The 22218-nt window shown below is 34.2% G+C and overlaps 1 protein-coding gene across 3 annotated transcripts in view; it reads left to right on the top strand.

Annotated features, from left to right (window-relative positions):
- AKT3 (AKT serine/threonine kinase 3) overlaps nt 1-22218 on the top strand; it is a 279685-nt gene that overhangs the window by 214481 nt on the left and 42986 nt on the right. For all 3 annotated transcript variants that reach the window (XR_005725001.1, XM_040263596.1, XM_040263595.1), the window contains 3 exons: nt 2694-2816; nt 10140-10268; nt 20627-20841. Coding sequence is in view for 2 of the 3 variants with exons in the window: in XM_040263596.1 (XP_040119530.1) it covers nt 2694-2816; nt 10140-10268; nt 20627-20841 (467 nt within the window). In the remaining variant the exon portion in view is untranslated. The remainder of the gene's footprint in view (nt 1-2693; nt 2817-10139; nt 10269-20626; nt 20842-22218) is intronic.

Genomic DNA, 22218 nt, shown 5'->3' with positions numbered 1-22218 from the left:
TTCGCATCAAGTGGCCAGAGTATTGGAGTTTCAGCTTCATCATCAGTCCTTCCAATGAATATTCAGGACTGATTTCCTTTAGGATGGACTGCTTGGATCTCCTTGTAGCCTAAAGGACTCTCAAGAGAATTCTCCAACACCACAGTTCAAAAGCACCAATTCTTCAGTACTCAGCTTTCTTTATGATCTAACTCTCACATCCATACATGACTACTGGAAAAGAGTAAGGTCCATAAAGTAGCAAGGATGGACATCCAAGGACAGCAGATTGAGAAATAAATAGGATTCTTCTCCTTAAGTAACTTTTTTTTAGCATATTTTTTTACAGAAATTGGCTAGGAGACAAATTGAAAATTTATGATCTAAATAAAGATCTAGTAGCCTGCATATATTATGTTGATTTAGGGAGGATCTATATATTTTGTATAGAAGATGAGTGGGTACTAGGCTTGACATTATATGAAGAAAGTTTAGAAATCTAACCACTATTTTAATCTCACTAGAAGACTGCCATAAATCACCGTAGAGATCACAGGGTTTTCTTCATCAAAATTAGTCATATTTTGTATTAAAGGATGACAGAAATGACTTTGCCCTAGAAGGATTTCAGAATGGTTTTACTGATGATCCATGCTGCTTTCTGCTTCCTGTCTTTGTTTGAATAGTAGTGTATTAATAGTGTGAAGTGAAAAGTGCAAGTGTTAGTGGCTCAGTCATGTCTGACTCTTTGTGACCCCATGGACTGTAGCCTGCCAGGCTTCTCTGTCCATGGCATTCTCCAGGCCCGAGTACTGGAGTGGGTATCCATTCTCTTCTCCAGGAGATCTTCCTGACCCAAGGATCAAATCCGGGTCTTCAGCACTGCAGGCAGATTCATTATCATCTGAGCCACCAGGGAAACCCCGTTAATAGCATATATAAGATGAATCAATTTTGAAGCATATCCCTTATATGCATACCCTTATAAACATACCAATTATAGATTGATATGATTTTGGGCATAGTATATTTGGCCATTTCTTCAATCAGAAGGCCTTTTATTTTTGGTGATGTGTTATAGTTTTAATTCACATCATTTTTTTTCTTTCTTGGTCTTAACATAAAATGTGAGTGAAGTTACAATCAGCGGTATCTTAGATTTGATGAAATATGACAGTATAGTAGAGAACATTAAAGTTTAGAGGCTGTCTGCCAGATATTTTAGTTTTACTGTAATTAATATTGAATGAGTCTTTTTTGGCAATAGTTACATGATATTAACTTCTCTTTATTGGGAGAATGGGTTATGCATTAATTTTGATCTTAGTGATAGACTCTTAAGTGGAATTGAAAGTGGGAAAGGGGAAAGTGAAAAGAAAGTGAAGTTGCTCAGTCATGTCTGACTCTTTGTGACTCCATGGACTATAGCCTATCAGGATCCTCTGTCCATGGGATTTTCCAGGCAAGAGTACTGGAGTGGGTTGCCATTTTCTTCTCTGGGCAAAGGGAAGAAGGAATCTATAAGGAACCTACTTTCTGTTACCTAAATTATGATTTGGTGTGTGAGAAAAAAATCTTAGTTAACGATAATTATTGTAAATTTGTAGAAGCAGTTTGTAGAAGTAATCCCTGTGAAGTTATAGTTCATTTCTGATCTTGCAATCAAGGATACACTGACCAGTTCATCACTTTTAATCAAAGACATGTATTAAGTACCTGTTGTGATACTGACAGTGTACTCAGCACTACAAACACTCTTTGCTTGTTCATGATGGATTTCTTAATACAGTGAAACAGTACAACAAAAAGGTCAGTAATCAATTCATAGTGCATGGAACCAGCTCCTTTCTCATATACATGGTTGAACTGAGAGATGAGACAGGCAGTTCCTTAAACAAACAGCTTGTCTAAATGGAGAGCTGGATGCTTGACCACAATGAGCACTCAGTAAATTCTTGTTGACTGATGACTGGAAGTATCTTTTTAGATGATTGACAGGAAATGGATGGGCTTATCGTTTTAAGTGATTACATGTGAAAAGATTGGTGTCATAGGTAATTATTGTTGAAATTGGAAGACTATACATTGAGAATTATTAAGCGAATAATGGGAGCTTCTCAGTATATTTTGGGCATTACTAAAATAAATTGAAAATGTAAAGCCTCACAATTTCTCATTGTAGAAAGCATTGATTTAAACATTGAAGTCATTCCTAGAGATACCATGGTGAATCAAGAGTTGTAGAATTTAACAAGTTCATATAAATAAGGTTCCACAAACCTGCAGTCCTTTCTTTGAAATCAAGTGTGAATCAGGTAATTAAGTAGAAATGTTGCATCTCTGCTTATGTTCATTTATTTTAATAAAGTCTCAGTACCTAATCCTTGAAAGAGCTGAAGCAACAGTATATGGAGGAAGAGATGTAATCTGATGATGAATACTTCTTCCTCTGGTAACTGAAGGTTAAATGGGTAGCAAACAGAATGCCTTAAACAAGATTGGTATATTGATTAAAGCGCTGATTTAACAGCTCTCAGTCTCCCCTTGGAAACCTGGAAAAGATAAGCCAGCTGCTGTCTAAGAGTGCTCAGTGTCCACTGAGAGTACACTATCTATCATCACAATATGGTGATGAGAGGTGTTTTATGTTTGTGTTAATTTCCCCCACTAAATCAGTAATTATTACAGTCCTGTCCCTGCTGTTTACCCTGCAGCTGTTTTTCCATTTGTCGAGAGAGCGGGTGTTCTCCGAGGACCGCACACGTTTCTATGGTGCAGAAATTGTCTCTGCCTTGGACTATCTACATTCCGGAAAGATTGTGTACCGTGATCTCAAGGTAAAAAGGAAAAGTAATCAGAGTTTATTTCTGCAGAGGCTATAGGGACAAACACAAAGTAATTACAAAGCTACACAGTTTGAAGAAAAGAAGATCTAGTTGGGGAAAAAAAAAAACAAGAGTTTAAGAATGTGGTTCACTGTATCTGACAGGAAATTTCATTCACTGGTAAATGTGTAGTTCTTTTTATGTCCAAGTTTTTGACATGCAGAATGAGTTCTGTTTGACTGCTCTGATCAAAAGGACCTACCAGTAATAGTTCCACTCTTCTGTTAGTGTAATGAGTAATGTTAAACATTTGATTCAATGTCTAGTCACTTTGCAAATGATATTTTAAAATCAATTTAATTACTATATTCTAGCATCCTGTGATATATTATGATAAACTTTTATAGTAGATAAGATTATTTAGGGTAAGGAAAATATTTGATTTTCACTTTAAATTTTTAGTGGGCTTAAAGAGCTGAAGCACTTTAATATAGCCTTTTATCAATTTATTTAGTTTCCATTCTAAAAAGCACTGTGTTTGTCTTATCAGTAATAGTGACTTTATGTCTCTTAAGTTTCTTTCTGACAAGACCCTCAGAATAGCTCAGGAGGAGCAAACTTTCGTGAAGGCCAGATAGTAACTGTTCTAGGCCTTGCTGCTCTTGCAGCTCCTCAGTGCTACTGTTGTAGGCTGAAAGCAGCCAGGGACAGTATGTAAAGGAGCATGTCTGGCTGTGTTCCACTAAAACCTTAATTACAAAAACAGGCAGTAGCCAAGATTTCGCCCCCATGCCATATTTTGCTGACCCTTGGAGTAGCTCATAAAAGATAGTAGTAATTCTCACGACACTGTTTTCATTTAGATTGGCCACATTAAGGAAATTTATACCCTGACACACTGAACAGGTTCTAAATGTGACCATCTTACTTTCTTAAAAAGTAAATCATATGATAATCTTGACCTATTAAAGTCTGACACAGAATTGCTTTATTTATCAAATATGAGTTTATTTGAAGTATAATTCTACTTGCAGAAATAGAAGTTACATTAGTCTTTTATGAACTGCTATTTGTATGAAATGAAGTGTGTGTGTTAGTTGCTTAGTCGCGTCCAACTCTTTGTGACCCCATGGACTGTAGTCTGCCAGACTCCTCTGTCCATGGAATTCTCCAGGCAAGAATACTGGAGTGGGTTGCCATTTCCTTCTCCAGGGGATCTTTCCAACCCAGAGATCGAACCCGGGTCTCCCACATTGCAGGCAGATTCTTTTACCATCTGAACCACCGGGGAACAAGGTGAAAGTGAAGTCGCTCAGTCCTGTCCCACTCTTTGCGACCCCATGGACTGTAGCCCACCAGGCTCCTCAGTCCATGGAATTTTCCAGGCAAGAGTACTGGAGTGGGTTGCCATTTCCTTCTCCAGCGGATCTTCCCAACCCAGGGATCGAACCCGGGTCTCCCGCATGGCTACATATTACAGCACATGAGAGAAGTCACACTTAACCCTCACTCCCATTCACTTGCTTTCAAATACCTGTGATTCTTAAATTATCTAATTACTTAACCAATTGTCTAAGTTATTTCAAGATGTTGCTATCATGTACCTCTGTATTATGAATGATCCCTAAGAAGTAACTATCTGAAAAAATATTACTTTATATGATGACAGTGAAATATAGTGTGTATGTCTATATAACATCATTACAGTTTTTATATTATTTTCTCATTTCTTAACATGTTATTTATGAAACCATCTATGAAATTCTATTTTTAGAAAAAATTATTATACTGTATCTATATCAGAGATGATCAGCTAAGTGCCAAAATAGATCAGAGATGGATATAAATCAACAGTATGATTGTCTTTAGCCTGCAGCTTTTATAGCCAGGAGTGGCAGAATTCAGCATCCCTGTATCTGACATCTGCATGGCCAAATAATCCTATAATGTTTAAATGTCTTGAATCTGAATTTTTAAAAAACAATTTAATTATATGGTATGACAAGACTTATGTTGTATGTTGTTTCCATATTTACTTAGAAGTAGTTGGCTCTTTTCTGCCTGATCTTCCCCTCCTCCCCGCCACTTTATATTTTATGAATCCTATTATGCAGATAAGGGGGAAGACTTCCTGGATTTAAGAAAAGGAGAATAATTTTGAAGTACTTAGTAATATATGCAAAATGCTTAAAGCTCAAAGAGTTAGTCTAAAGAAACAAAGAGAAGAATGCTCACTTGACTGATAGCATTGAAAAGCAGTGATATAATTGGGATGATTTTGGTCAGTATCTCCACTGATCATTTCTCATTAATCAACTTATCAGTACATTGACACTCAATTAATGAGTTTTGTTGCTCTGTCCTTTCTGATAATGAAATTAGACTAAATTTATTAACCTGCAATATGAATACCAGTCATGTAGTTAGCATATAAATATAAATATAAACTACTAGACAATTAAGTGACCTCTCCTCTCTTAATTTGTTTCTATTTTAATATAGCCTTAACGTAAAGGTCTACGTAAATGTGTAGCATTGGACAGGATCCATGGAATTTACACCAAGAAAAATGGATAACATAAAAAGTCAGACATTCAAAATGTATACAAGTGTTATTTATGTCCATATTGTTTCATGACAGAATGAGATCTTTAGGTACAGTTGTACAAATTTAGAGCTGACCCATAATTTACAGCTGAGATCACTGAAGATTGGAAACGTAGTAAATGATTTACTTGAAGTAATGGACTAAATTGGTGACATAGTCAAGACTGTTGGATTCCATGATTCCTAGCTCCAGGTATAATGTTCTTTTTATTACACAAGTCGGCCTTTCTAGAAATGAAATGAACTTTAGGTGGGGGTATGCATTGGATTAACTCTAGGCGATCTTTGTAAATCTAAAATTTGAATAAAGCTGCCAAAAATAAGGAATATTTTAAGTATATTCAAGACATATCCCCTAACTCCCACTTCTAACTACTCTGGATTCCCTCTTTTATAAAAATGTTCAGCCACTGCTGCAATGAATCCCTTCCACCTCTAACATCCACATGTACTATTGGGCTGTATTCCTCAAGTGTAGGAAATTCTTAAATGTAGTAACTCTGAAACCCCAGTCTAGGTGTGATCTCTGCTGTTGTATATTGTGAATTCTTTTTCCAGTTTAGGAAGGTTCAAAGATTTCCTTTCGGCATTTTAATGGACTGTCCTAATCCATGATCATTAAGTTCATATGGGTCACAACATTTGGCACTTTGATGCCCCTAAACCTGAATATGCAGGGTGCAGGGGAGGAATTTCTCACTGAATTCTTGGGCCTGAGGCAGTCTTGGTACTGATGTAACTGTGCTAAAGTGGGATTGTAAGAGTGAGTGAAGGGACTTGTTTGTGTTGCTACAGTAGTTGTCAGAGCCCTTGAAGTGAAGTGAAGTGAAGTCGCTCAGTCATGTCTGACTCTTTGCGACCCCATGGACTGTAGCCTAGCAGGCTCCTCCATCCATGGGATTTTCCAGGCAAGAGTGCTGGAGTGGATTGCCATTTCCTTCTCCAGGGGATCTTCCCGACCCAGCGATCGAACCCAGGTCTTCCTCATTGTAGGCAGACGCTTTACTGTCTGAGCCACCAGGGAAGCCCCATCAGAGCCCTTAGGAATTGCTATTATAATTCCTTTGCTTACTCACAAAATGTCAGCCATTTAATTAAAATGAGACCTAAAATACATACAAATATGTGTGTGTATTTTACATAGCTAGATATTAGAATATATGATACATGAATTGTATATTAGAAAGCTTTTAAAAACGTAGAAGTTAAAAACTTATAAACTTTCTAATAGCAAGAGTTTAATTTTATTCTAGGCACCAGCAAGAGAATATTGTCTTTTCAAAATGGAAACTCTGGGATGTATATGTCTAATATATTTGTTTCCTCAAAGTATGAACTATTAGATAACAAACAACCCTCTGATACAAATAGTAAGCAATACCCAGATTTTGAATGTATAATCTTTTTTTCACACTTCGTATTTAACTTCATACATTGCTTTTGCCAGTGGATGTATCCATTAAGTATCATCATAATGCTCTGACCTCAATCCTAGATGCTAAGACTGACAGTGGAGAGACAACAGATGCATTTAATGTTTTATAATAGAGAGTACCTGAACAGGCAGTTATGGTGTAAATTTTCCTTTTTATGGTTTAAAAAAAAGGAGGAAGGAAAGCATTCGATTTAGGAGAGCGAACCAAAGAAAGACCATTTGTAAACATTTTTATTCCTCCTTTACACAGTGGAAAGATTCCTAAAAATAACTTGCCTTAAATCTTATGTTAATGTCACGTGCACTAAGGAAGTGATTTCCAGGTGTTTTATGATATCTCTGAGCAATTGATCTGCTTTTGAAAGATTTCCAGGTAATTCTGTGATTCCTTCACCTTTGTGAAACGCAGCACTAATGGTTCTTATATTTAATGAAATCTTTGTTATGCATCTTCATAAAATTATGTTTTTAACAAGACAGGATATTTAATTACCCCTGATTTATCTCTATATAAGATTAGATTTGGGGATATAATTTTTTTAAGGTGATGCATTTCTGACTATTTTTCATACAGATAGAAAATGGCATGCTCAGCAAAATGACATTTCAGGATAGTGAGAGAAGAACAGTAATTGATGGAAGAAAGTGGACACCATTATAAAATTACTGGCTCAAAAATTGTAAAATATTTGTTTTGTTGTTTATTCAAAAGAAATTGATGCATATTAAAAACTGTTTTTAATGAGGTCATTAGAGCTGATAAAAGTGTTTTATAGGGTTCCATTTCTGAACTTTGCTCTTTCCTTTAACATAACAGTGTTGTCTAGAAGAACACATACCATGTTGATAAAGTATAAATCAGCCATTAAACTCTCCATGTTTAATACATGATCAGTATATTTGTTGATTAAATTCTCCATTCAGTATCATTTAATTCTCAAAACAGTCGCATGGGATTGTTACTGTGTGGGTTGTACCTGTGTGTCATAGATCAAGTTGAGATGCATAGATATCAATAGCATACACGAGGTTACACAGTGAGGGATAGAACTTGAATTTACATTTAAGTTCTCTGCCTTGATTCCGTAATCTTACCCACATTGCTCTCAACTGCCCCCTATACAGTATGCTGCCTTGTCCCCATTATCATGACCTTTACCCCATCTCTCACAGTCCTCCTGTAGGCTGACTTATTTCTGACTGTATCATTGTAGTAAAGCCGATTAATAAAACAAAGGAATGATTAGCTGTCGTGGTTTGCCTGGAACTTCCCCAGTTATAGAACTTTTATTAAAAATCCTTCATCCTGGGAAACCTCCTCAGTTGTAGGCAGACTGAGAATTCTTGGTCACTTTCATCCTATCCTACCCCTGAATCTTATTTCATTCCTCACCCCTCAACCCTTGGTATCTTGGAGATGAGATTAGCTAATTAGGTATGGATCAAGATTTTAAAAAATATATGTACTTCTTTTTAAAAACAGTTTATATTCTGATATTTGTATCTATGCTTTTCAAGATAGTCTTGTCAAAATGTGGATGGTTAGCACATTAGTGCATGCTGTTTTATTTTGCAGTGCATAGAAAGCATATAAAGTGAATTGGCGTGATACACATTAAACTGCATATTTTATTCAATATTTTTATGTATTATTTGAAGTCTCTATAAGAATTCTTGTGTATTATAAAAGATCTTTATAGCATTTTAAGGTTTTATTTTTATATTGTAATGTATTTCTATGTTAGAACAATAAGCATATTTTTAAAAATTAAGAACAGAGCATATATTTAACACAGCAGACATTCCATTATATACTTCTCTTTCTCATTATGGCAAGATAGAAGTAGGAGGAAGAAGAGAGTGTTGTTTGCAAGAGAAAGGGAAAAGGGAGAAAATCAGAAACATGAAGAAGAAAAGAAAAGAGGAAAGAGAAGTAGATAAATTATTTTTTGACATTTCTGATCAGTTTTACTATTTAGGACATATTGCCATTTGTGCACATTGGGTTTGATTTTTAGATTCCAGTTAGTAGAGAATCAGTCTAGCTAAATTTAGATAAAATAAGAGAATATTCATTTTTAAAAGGTTTAACAGTGTATTTAGGGTTCATTCAGTTCTTTGTAGCCAAGTCAAAACAGACTCACTTCTCTAAAGTCTATGCAGTGCATGAAACATATATTGAGCATTGAGTTCAGTTGGGCAGCATATTTAAGTACTATACTGAGGATAGCTTGCATAACTGTATTTAGTTTCTGGTTTATAAGACACTGGATAATATATAACAGTATAACATTTTATAAAATTGGTATCTATGTTCTTATATGGAGTTCTATTTTGAATTTGATACTGACTTCAGAGTTTGAGTAGGCACTTTCATACATTATCATGTTAAGGAGTAGAATAATTACCTACTCCTCAAATAAGTTAATTATCATTCATCCTGCTAATATAATTTTTTCACATGTGTTTTTTTGTAAATGCATTTCTTACGTATTCCCTTAGGTATATGTACATGACTGAGCAGGGGTAGGGGCCCCATCAATATACATGACTATAAAGTGGCAACTCAGAACTCATGTGTATCTCTGTATGGTGATAATCATAAGTTTAGGTTCAAATTAGAAGAATAAGGTCAGTTATTGTTACTGTTTTTAATTGCATTAGCTTTGCACAAGCTCTTTTCCCCCTTGCATTGCTTAATTTTTCACTTGAGGCTATTTGGTTATCTCTTTTAAGATTGTTGTTTTTGTATTAATGGGTTTAAAGAGGTTCCAACTTTAAAAGCGTTGGTATTTCTTTATTACAAATAACTGCAAGAGAAGATATTGCCTTACCTTACAAAATAAGATTTAGGTTTGATTTACAGCCACCACCAAAGAAACATTTCTGTAAATAAATATTTTATAATAGCAATAGACTCCCAAGAGAAATTGTTGAAAACCATCTGTACATATCTAGAAGAAGATACTTGTCTCTTTGAAATTGTTTAGATCAAACTTTATTTTAAAAAGGGAAAAAGAAAATTGATGTTTGCTTTCGAAAGTTAATTTAGGCTTTAGTTCTTAGGACTTAGACAATAATGGCTCTTACTCCCATGGTTTAAAAATCAGTTTATTATTGTGGTCTTTGATAAAATGTTTCTTTTTACACATGAATTAGGCAGCTATAGGGATTGTAAGTATCAAAAGTTCTTTGACTAATTATGTCCTCTTTCCAGAATATCTTACTCAGCATTCAGTTATTTTTCAGAACAGTATTTTCCTATTTTTGAAGACTATTTTCTTATTATGCAGTTGGAGAATTTGATGCTGGATAAAGATGGCCACATAAAAATCACAGATTTTGGACTTTGCAAAGAAGGGATCACTGATGCAGCCACCATGAAGACTTTCTGTGGTACACCAGAGTATCTGGCACCAGAGGTAGGCTATGTTTCCATTTGCAGAAAAATAAAAATAACACTGACGTTTTGCAAAGTAAGCCATTTAAGCATTTAAAAAAACTGCAGTGTCTACTACTCTGACCTGGATTTCAACATGAATCAAATCTATTTTACTCCCACTTATTTAACATGGTATTCTAGGGCAAAAATATATATAAATCAGCACAAAGATACTGGTAACTGCAGTCAAATTAAGTCAGTTTTTACTTGTTGGCCATATGTGTTTTTTTTTCCTTTGACTGTGCCTATTTTTATTCACTTATTAAAATTAAATATTTCAGTGTCTTCAGCAAGAATGTTAACAGTTTTATAAACCATTTTGGATTTTCCTTAGAAACAAACAATAATAATTTGTATTTGTAATTTTGTGGGTTTTCATACTTAATTATTAGAAAGGATTTCACTGGAAAAGTTAATGAAATGACAGTGGCTACATTTTGGAAATCATGCTAAACCAAAACAAGCTTCAGCCAGTGCCCTCCCATGCTGAGAATTCCATAGTGATTCATTGATTTGTTTGCTCAACAAATATACATTATTCATCTTCTATATATTGGATATTTTTCTGGGTGTGTAGTTATAGAAACAAGACACAAAGGACCCTGCTCTCAGGGAACTCACTTCTGGTAGAGGGAGACAGAATAAAAATAAATATATAGCATAAAGACATGCAATGAATATGTGTCATGAAGGGAAAGAAGCTAGATAAAAGGAGGTTGTGGTGGCTGTGTTACATAGTGTTCTCATTATTATTACTGCAAAACAGACCACTGCAAAACCTAACCATTTCATGTGATCGAAGGTTCTGAGTCAGGATAGCAGGAATGACCGCTCTGTGATACAAGGGGCACGGCGGTGGGTGACTCTGTGGCTGGAGGCCGGAATCTGGAAACTCCCCACTTTAGGTGTCTGACAGTTGATGCTGACTGTGAACTGGTGCCTTACAGGGCTCTCAAAAGCCTCAGCTTCCCCATATGGCCTGGCTTCCTCATAACCTTGTGGCTTCAGAGTAGCCAGACTGTTTGGCTTTGGGTTCTAAAATGTCCTAGGGAACAGTTTAGAAACTGCTTCAGTGTTTTTTTTTTTTTAATGTAGCAAACCATGAAGAAATGTTTTATTAATTTTTAAAAAATTTCTCTTCATAGTATATTTTTTAAACTTTATTATCATTTACCATAAAATTCAGCCTTCTCAAGTGTGTAGTAGTGGTTTGTAGTATGTTCAGAGTTGTGCAAGTCAACCATCACCACTATCTAATTCCAGAATATTTTCATCACTCCAACAAAGAAACTCCATACATATTAGCTCCTGCCTAACCTCCCCTCCTGCTAGACAACTACTAATCTACTTTGTCACTATAGGTGTGTCTATTCTAAACATTTCATACAAAAGGAATCATGCAATACATGGCCTCTTGTGTCTGGCCTCTTTTACTAGTTTATTTTCAAGGTTTATCCATGCTTTAGCATGTTTTTGGTACTTCATTCCTTTTTATGGCCAAAATAATATTCTGTTGTATGAATATAATACATTTTGTCTATCCATTCAGCAGCTGATGGACATTTGGATTGCTTTCAGGTTTTGGCCAAAAATGCTGCTATAAACATTTCTCTGTGAATCCCCTTTTTTGACTTCGTGTCAAGAATTGCACATCATTTCTGCATATGCTGAAACATTCCTGAGCCTGCACGTATTTAAGAGGGTAGTGACATAGATCCCACCTCTCCATGGCAAAAACATGTGACATGGGAGATACTGTTGTAGCCCTCTTTGGAAAATATAATCTTCTACAGATAAGATGTTCAGGGAAAGTGATGTTTAATCAGGGACCTGAATGCTAAGAGGCAACTATTGCAAAAATACAGGGGAGGAGTTTTCCAAACACAGGAAGCAGCTAGTATAAAACCTGTGAGGCACAAGTTCAGTTCTTCCCTCAAACTCTTAACAAGGTTAGTGTGACTAGAGCAAAGGAGGGAGACATTTATGTTTGATGGATGATGATAACTATTTATTGAACATGTATTATGTACCACATGCTATATATGTACATTGCAAATTTGGAATAACCTTTTGAGATAGCAAACCTGTTTTTTTTTAAAGGTAAGGGAACTGAGGATCAGAATTTTTTAATGTAATCTGTACACAGGTAGGAGGTGGTAGAGATAGAAACAGGATTTTAATAAGGTTCATCTTATAAAGCGTATTTTTACTTTTTAAATCACATAACATGGTAGCCAAAAAAAAGTCGCTGTTTCAAGGCCACTATAGATGTAAGTAATGCCATTTTTAAAATAGATGCTTTGTAAATGCTCAACAGGAAAAGTAATCAAAAGAATTAGGAAATGGGAATATATTCAGAATGATACTAGCATTCCTTATATGTATGGTAACTAATGCCAGTTTATTACTACAATAGCTCTTTTCAATTAAAGATTAAAATTACATGTCAAGAATTTTAAGTTTTTGGAAATAAATGCTAGTAATTTTGAAATATTAGCAGTATTTTTCACAGTAAATTTCCAAATATTATTTTATCAAGGTCTGCCAAAAGTAACATTTTTTTCTTTTATAAAATCTGGAGTTTAAAAATTTCCATTTTTGTAGCTGAATTTGGTAAAAGTTTAGAATAATGTTTCTTGTTTATTCAAATACAAGATCACATTTTCTAGAATAGGATTATTTTTGTGAATGTCATGAAAAACAAAATCTTTGTTTCTCTGGAGTTCCAATTGCCCCTGCTATACATTTGCCATGGATGATGATATCCCATATTTAGAATAACAAAATTAGTTGTATCACAATTAGGGGAATTATTTCTGTAGAAGATAAATACATCTCATTTCAGAAGCAGATGATCTCCTAAGAAACAAAGATATTGTTTTTATATGCAAATGTCATCAACTGAAGAACAAAACCAGGAATTTAATCCAAGAAGAGTCCAGTTGTTTCTAAATAGAAAGTTTACAGTTCACAGGGAATTATCAGTTTCTTCTTAAATACAGGTAAACCCTTTCTGTATACCTTTTAAAAAAATGTTGCAGAAGGGTTTAAAAGCAATTTATATACTCGATGGCTGAGAGATGTGGGTTCATAATTAACATCTTGACCTTATTTTCACAGGGGAGAGTGATTATTGTGGTTACTATTTGAGGATGACAAAACTTGAAACAACTAAACTTCTCCTGCAGTTTCAATTTTTATATTTTAAGCATTTGTGTCAAACTGCATTTTGTTAAATCAGGGTAACTGTTTTAATATGCTTACTTTTAAAAACAGGAATTTAAGTTCTTTCTTCTGGTCTCTAGTATAGACCATTTCACTGAAGGACACTCATTCATTCATTAAAGAAATATTTGTTGAGTATTTATTAGGTGTCATGCATTCTGTTAGGTGCTGAAAGTTTTTTGTCGTCTGAATCCCAGGGATGGGGGAGCCTGGTGGGCTGCCGTCTGTAGGGTCGCACAGAGTCGGACACGACTGAAGCGACTTAGCAGCAGCAGCAGCAGCAGCAGCAGCCTGCTGTATTTACTAAGGTGATAGGATATGGAGAATAATTATTACTGTCTAAGAAAATAATTGCTTTACCAGAGTTATGTACAGTGCAGTGAAAGGAAAGGTGGTCGGAGGGTCTGGTGGCAATAAAGAGGGAACAGACTGAGAGGAGCCTGGATGTGTAGATCAGGATCAGAATGGGAAAGAGTTTAAATTTGATCTCACGGACAAGGGAAAATCACGTGAGCTGAGAGCAGGGCAATAATATGATCCAGATATGCATGGTCAAAATTAGAGAGGGATTGGCAAGAGCTTAAACTCGCCTCTTCCCTTCACTGCAGATGGTATCTCTCACTTTCTTTGAACCTTGACATTTCTGGTACATAGCATTATTGATGCCAGACTTTTTTTGGTAGTTTGTCAGTAGTAGCTGTTTATCAGACCTGGAGTATGTGCCTGAGTACTGCTTCTCTTTTGAAGGGCTCCTTATTAGTATATTACCTTTTCCTCACATGAGAGACCTGTTTACACATTATGGAGACATCTTTCTGCAGCCTCTCATTTGTCTAGCAGTGGCCATTCTTTACCTTTTCAACTAGTTTTGAAGGGGTTTTGTTTGCTTGTTTGTTCTGTTTTTTTGGCCATGCCACAAGAGATGTAGGATCTTGGTTCCCTGACGAGGGATTGAACGTGTGCCCCTTACAGTAGAAGCTGGGAGTCCTAATCACTGGGCCTCCAGGGAATTCCCTAAACTGTTTTAACTTGGTCAGAATGCTTTGCTACTTAAAGATGGTTGCAGGATATTTTTTAAAATACTCCAAAAATACTGTTAGAAATCAGTTCAAAACTGATGTATTAACTGTACTGTATCTCAGACTTACACCTGATTTTTAAATGAATTGAAGTTTTAAATGAACTTAGATTTCTTCTTAAAGACCACCAGGAAAAAAAAAATTATAAAAATGCCATTTGTTAAAAAAAGGATATTTTTTAAAGTATTTTTTCTCTTCTTTTGATGAAGAACTGTGTACCTTTTTTATTAAAGGGGGGAAAAGTATCTTTTTAAAAAGATGTTGCAGAGATACAGTCCTAATGGGCATATAAACTATATGTTTAGTGTGCTGCATCTCTAAAGCTGCATTAGTATAGATAGTTTTAAAGTGGTTTTGCTCTTTCTTTTATTAGAAGGAAATAAATTTGACCTGCCATATATTATGGACTATGGTGTTTTGAGGGGATTTTGTTTTCATCATCTCTACTATATTCTCATGCCTAGAAATATAAAGAAATTAGAAATCATATATAAAATCTTACTGTTAAATTTTATTATTTGATTTGGCTCTCATTGAATCCAAACCATCCTTTTATGCAGTGCTAATTATTTAGAGTCTCAGCTTTGCTCTTGAGTTAGCAGTACCTGATCAACTTTCCAACTGTAAAACAGTTTGAAAATCAAATGTAGCTTACATGCAAGACCCAACAAAATTAAAAGTGTTAAGTACGTTTTGGCAGTTCACTTTTATTATGCCCAGTCCTCAAATGTACCAGCAGATAATCATCTGAATGTTAGTTATTTTTCACATGCTTATGTGATCACACAAAAAGTACATGCTAAAAAGAAGCAGATGGTGACAGATGGGGAAGGTTGAATAAGGTGGTTTTGGAAACCTAGAGAAATGCACTTCTGTAATAGTGTAAAAATAAAAATTATTTGATAATCAAGTTAGAACTAACAAAACGATTGCAAAAAATGACTTGATTGTTGGAAAATACATAGTGTCTAGTTGTGGTTGCTATTCAGAAAAAAATGTATATAATTTTATTTCATATGTGTAAAATGCTATGTTTTTCAGTGGCTAAAGATGCATTTTTAATGTATTTCTAGTTTTTGGAAACTCATTTTTAGAAAATAGTCACTGCGTATCATTTTATTCACTTTTCTTTTGAAGCCTACTAGCTTCAATATCTTTTATAATATGTATTTTGACAGTATCTGAAATAGATGAAAATATGTTGATAACTATTTTAATACAAAGATTTGCTTAAAGTCATTGTGATTCTTTATAGATAATAGCAGAAATGAAAGGCCAAAAGTATACATTAACTTCTTCAGAAGGGTGGAGAGAATCGTATTAATTAAGGGTGAAGATATTGGTAGCCTGGAGTATAGTGTACATAGATGAAGTAGGTAGAACCAAACTTGATTTTAAGTGTACTAAATGGAATTTTGTTTATTTTAAATACAACAAACAATAAATAAAAAGACGTCATTTTATAGGCCTTATCAGTATTATCTTGAGGAGATCTTAAAAATGAATGAAATCAAAGTTATATATATATATATATATATATTTGTACATTTAATCTGTAGATAAAAATAGTAGCACACAGAGTTACATTATGCTTACCCTTGAACAAAATTCTACTAGTTCTAACAGATTATGAAACTAAATCTTAAAACTTCAAAGCTTTTGTAAAACTTAAAAGTCATTTTAGTAGCTTTTCCCAAACTGTATACATCCCTAATATTTTATTTAATTCTTAATGATACATGTAGCACTTGTCCTCTTGAAGTACTTTTGAAAGCCTTCACTTCTTGATGGTTCTAAAACGGTCTCACCACCAATATTAAGGGGGAAATTAAGTGAATGAGCACAGTGATTAGTTCAGACAGAAGTTGTCTGTTTTATTGTTAGAATTTTAATTTAAGAACGTCTGTCATGAGTTGGCTATTTATACTGTTCCTGGATAATATTAAAACCATCCCATTTTGCTGTACATCTGAAACTAACACAATATTGTAAATCAACTATAGTTCAATAAAAAACTGCTTAGTTAAAAAAATTCCCACTTGGTCCCCAAATTAGATATTGTTTAAATATAAACAAAAATGATATTTTTAGTTCAATGTTAATGTCTCTCAACATTTATAAGTAGCAGCTTTTACTTCCCTAGAGTTCTGTCAGGTTTTTTTGTAGCTATTTTTCAACTAAAGTTCTTTTGAGTGTTATATAGTCTTTTGATTTTAACAATCAGAATATTTGCATTCAGTACTTTGGAATGATTCTAATTTAAGCAGAGTTTAATTTTAAATTCTCTGAGACATAACATATACAAAACCAACCCTAACTGGGAACACTAGTGATTGCCTATAGTGTTTTATAATGGCCATTTTTACTTTGGTTACAAAGACCCAGTTTCTTAGAACCCCATAATGTCTGTTGCTTCAGGATAAAAAGGAAGTATAGGAATCTCTGGGAAGATACCTGTGAGTATGATTGAATCACCACTATTGTATCCATTTAGCTTTGCCTGTTCTAGCCAGAGAATGCTTCTGAAAGTAGGGTATTAACTGCATGCAAGTGCTTGTATTTGCATGCTAGGAGGTAGCCATAAAACTTGCAGCATCTTAATTCAGAGCAAATGGCACAGTGTCAGTCTCTTTAGAATCATTAGAGCAGTTGAAAACTGGATATAAAGTCTAGACCTATGAAGAAAATAGCAGTAAACCATGGAATTCATTATTCTTGTGAAATGTATGTAATAGTTCTGTAGCTGCAATACATTTTAGAATCTGAATTAGAAGATTTATAGGTTATCTTTTACCAACATTTCTGTGAGGTTAGGAATATTAAAGGATTTCTGTAGATTATATAACATATAACTGTGTGTTTATATATAAAACACACATTATCAGTTACCTGAAATATAAGGTTACCAGAGGAAAAAAAATTTTGAATTAGCGGTAAATTGGTTCATCCAAGTTCGCAGTTTACTTTCACAGCATAGGTGTACAGACAGTTTGTTTAGATGTTTAATTTTTTCCCCCATCTGTTCTGTCAGAATTATTGATTGAGCAGTAAGCCACTCCAGGGCATACACAGCCTCCTCATAACTACTTGCCTTGAGTGCTTTGTGTGGCCTGGCAAACAAGCTGAGAAAGGTATTCCTTCAGCCTCCCAGTAAATCTTAATTGGTAAAAGAATATTGAAATGAATATGCCTTTTGAAAGTACCCATTCATGAAATAAATATTTACTTTGGGGACTTTAATTGATGGTATCATTTTTAAATATAAAATTTATTATTTAATATCATTCTTTGAAATTAGTAACCATTCAAGAGCTGTTCATAGTGATTTTTTAAAACTCAGCTGGTTTTTGATAAGTGAAAGTGTGTACATCAAATGTAACCAAATATTAATCAGGTATTACCAGATCATTTAAAAGTAATTGATAACCTGCAGTGACTTCCTTGAGTCTTGGATTTTATTATATTAGAAAGTGAAGCAATCTCTGGGTCCTAGTGGAAAAATTGAAACTACACCTTGTTTCCTAGAGCTTGGGCTCTGCTTAGGGTTTATTGATGTGACCTCTCACCATTTTTTAACATTTACATTCTTTTAGTGTTTCAAATCCCCACTTGTTCTTTGTCTCTGGGCATTTGTGTTAAATGTTCTCATAACATGAAGCTACATCTAGGGTTATAGAAGACAATAGGTGTAGAAGGAAATACCAAATATCTTCCTTCATATTTTAACTTGATTTTAGTTTAAGCATTAATGACATTGATTTCTTGGAAAAGAACACTGTCTTTAGTTTGGTTCTGCAAGATAAGTCTTTCAGTGAATTATTTCTTTAGAAGCAGATTTTGATCTGCATATATATTCAGATTATATCATAAATTGCATTGTAATGAGTTTGAAATATATTAACATTGTTGTACCTCTACATTACCATATATCTTACTCTTTGGATCAGCCCTGGTGCTAACCATGAAGTTAATTAGCCTTTTTGCTAGGAGGGGAAAAAATCATCAGAGGTAATCAGTAGGAACTGCAACTCTCAGGTTAAAGAATGTAAATTTTATATATTACTAGGCTGTGGGTGTTAATTTCAGTTAGGAATTTATACATTAGTTCAAAGTATTATATTTTGATTTAGATGTAAGGAGAAAGGATATTGTATGAACAGTGGTAACGTATTTTATAGTATATCCACATGTAGAATATTATAATCATTTTTAGTTTTATTTTCTGTGTATTTCATCTTGCAGCTATCTTGAGGTAGGAGTTGAACAGAAATCTTTCTTTTTAATTGATGACAAAGCCTCCCAGATAAAGAGGACTGGCTGAGTTGTTCGGATATTTTCTCCTCAACATTGCCTAAGTTTTACATGTCACTGAGATAATATGTTAGTTACATCACATTTGTTCAGTACAGAGTAATACAGCAAACAGTTCTGATTGTAGCATTATGGATGTATGTTTCAATTAAAGCTCATATGTTCAGAAGCAAAACCACTTATCTTGAAAATCAGTGTTCATTTTACGAAGCTAAATAAAATATACTTTATCAAACAGATTTTTTTACAATACAGTTTTATTTTTCAGTTGCTTATTTCTCTTCAAAAATAAAACCTTTTTTTATGTACTCTCTTTCCCTTCTGGCTGCAAACCAGGTATTTAAACAAAAATAAAGGATTGCCAGTTTTGCCAGCTGGGGATGAGAACCCGGCTGGTGAAATGTGGGTTCGGGAGGCAGTTAATCCAGCTTTTATGCTTTTTATGGTTTTATGAAAAAAGAGGTAAAAAACCACATTTGGCTCTTTTTTGTGTGTACCACTGTTTTGTTGGTATTGTAGGAGTGCAGTAAGAGTTTACTTAGACTTTAAAATTTTTGTTATTAGGTAAAGTCCAGCATCTATTAGATAAAGGCCTACAGACAGCACATTCTGCTAATTGGCCATGGGATAGATTAAAATGTCACTGGTGTTTAAAAATTACATTACTATACAAATAGAGTATCTTGAAATAAAATTCTGAAAGATCCAAATGATTAATTTCCACTGATTGAGGAACACACCTTGTAGAAAGGTAATCATATTTTTCCTGGTACAAACGGCAAGTGATGTTTCAGTTTGAACAGGTTGCTCTAGCACAGCATAACTGATACTTGCATATTGTTTCTTACTAAATATATTTTGTATGTAATGTGTTTTCAGAAATAAATTTAAGGGCATATACCAGACAGATATTGAGTCCATGATTTTTATTGTTTGTGTTTAATAGAAATTGTGAGGTTCTAAAACTTTGGATACTAAAGTTTATTACAACTCAATCAATCAGTTTTTATATTCACTCTGTTGCCTAAATATTTCCTGCAAGAGTTTCAATGTGTAGGGTCCTCCAAAAGGTTTCATATATATTTTCATGATTGTCATGCCCTGGATGCTTCTTTAATACAATGCATCTGTTTATTCCTATCTGTCACTGATTTGTATTAGTTAGTTCTTCTCAGTGCAAGAAGGTATTAGACACATTATGTTCTCTATAATCAGCACAGTTTAGCTCTAAATTGTTACTTACTGACCACCTTAGTGAAGCCAGAGTGAAAAATTAAGTAGGCCTAAATGAAAATGTGTAAGTATCCTTAGGGCACTCATGTATTCATTTACTTTGCTTTGCTGTTCAGTGGCTAAGTTATGTCTGACACTTTGCTACCTGACCTTGTGGACTGCAGCATGCATGCTAGGCTCCTCTGTTCTCCACTTCCTTCATTTACTTAGAATCTTGCAGTAGGCTGCAAAAAAGGTTGCAATACCTCTTTTATTTCATCCCTTATATCTGGCTATATATTGAACATTTCACATATTTGATGTGATTTATATCTTTTGTAAGATTTATATCTTTTGTAAGATTCTTCATAGTTTAAATGTCAAGATCTCAGAATCACCTACTTAGGTTTTGAAAGTTATGATTCACTTTTGTGTAAAAATCTTATGTTTTATAAATAATGCTTTAAAGGTTAACATGTAAAAATTAATCTTTTACTGGTTTCACTTTTAGGTGTTAGAAGATAATGACTATGGCCGAGCTGTGGATTGGTGGGGCCTTGGGGTTGTCATGTATGAAATGATGTGTGGGAGATTACCTTTCTATAACCAGGATCATGAGAAACTTTTTGAACTAATTCTAATGGAAGATATTAAATTTCCTCGAACACTCTCTTCAGATGCAAAATCATTGCTTTCAGGGCTCTTGATAAAGGATCCAAATAAACGGTAAGCCACAAATAACACACAGTGAGTTACTGATGAATGTGGTTAGAAATTGTGATATGGAAATTAATTCACGTATAACTAACTCCAAGAAGCAATGTACTTGATGCAGACATCTTCCCACTGAGACACTGGCTTATTTTTAACTGCATAATATAGAACATTTAAAATTTTTTCTCAACTCTTCCCTAACTTGGAAATTTTATACAGATTTTACCAAATAAGGATTTTGAGAGTGTTACGAGCAAACAATTTCCTAATTTGCATGGTGCTTGCTATTGTGGGGATAGGAGGATCCCTTTTTTTCCCTTTCAATCTCTGGGCTTTATATTTCTGCTGATTTACATTATAAAACGGATAGAACTGTCTCTATACTCTCCTCCCACACTAACCTATGTTAACATATCCAGCTACTTTTTTTGTTTGTCATTTGAAGATAGTTCTTTTTCATGCATGGCTGAAAGGACTAGTGGAAAAAATGTCTTTATACACTTTGTATTTCTATTTTTATAGCTACAGCTATGACCTGAAAAATCCTACAGTTCTTTGCTTAATGAGCTATAGTATTCTTTGTTCATGCTTATATATTTATTTATACATACATTTTATAAGTCACACATGAAATGACTACTAATTATAAAATGTCTCTGAATCTATGTGTTTGTGTATACATGTAAATTCATTGTTCCATTAGAGATATATATATATATATATATATTCTTTGAAAATCTCTCAGGCCTCAAGTGTCTTAAGGGTAGACCATTTCATATATTTAACTTTCTATAACACCTCACATAGTTTTCAAAATGTTGTGTTAGTGGTTGATGCTCAGTGTGTATTTGTGACAGACTGAATTAATGAGTGAAGGAATAAGTGAATTCTAAAATGTGGGCTTTGTTTACCTTGGAGAATGTTTCCATCACACACTTACAGCTTTTAAATTTGTGAGGAACATGATTTTCCCTTCGGCAGAAATAAGCAAACATAGTAAAAGAGGTACCATCTTTTTGCTTAGTGAAGAACCATTCAAAAATGTTTCTGAATCCTGTAACTGAGACTTTACCTTGTATTTATAAAGTAATTTTGTGTTCTTTGCTGGGACATTCACACATCTCTTATTTCCTTTGCTTTTTAGTAGCCTGTGGAGTAGAAAGGATAGATATAATTCTCATTTCCATTTGACTGGGAGAAAATGAGGCCCACGGAGGTTTAAGTGATTTATCCTAGTTCTCACAGAAAATTCGTGTAGAACAAGAATAGAGATCAAGTTTTTATGTACCTATTTGATATTTATCTTGTATCTTCTTTACAGTGCACCATGTTCTTGGTTTAGGTTTTAAAATGTATTCCATTTGATGTGACTGTTTCACAGCTGTTGTA

The sequence above is a fragment of the Oryx dammah genome, unplaced genomic scaffold (genome assembly GCF_014754425.2).
Source record: "Oryx dammah isolate SB20612 unplaced genomic scaffold, SCBI_Odam_1.1 HiC_scaffold_21, whole genome shotgun sequence".
In the NCBI taxonomy this organism is placed as follows: Eukaryota; Metazoa; Chordata; class Mammalia; order Artiodactyla; family Bovidae; genus Oryx; species Oryx dammah.
Note: the sequence above shows the minus strand (reverse complement) of the source record. Positions and strands in the feature narration are given on the sequence as shown.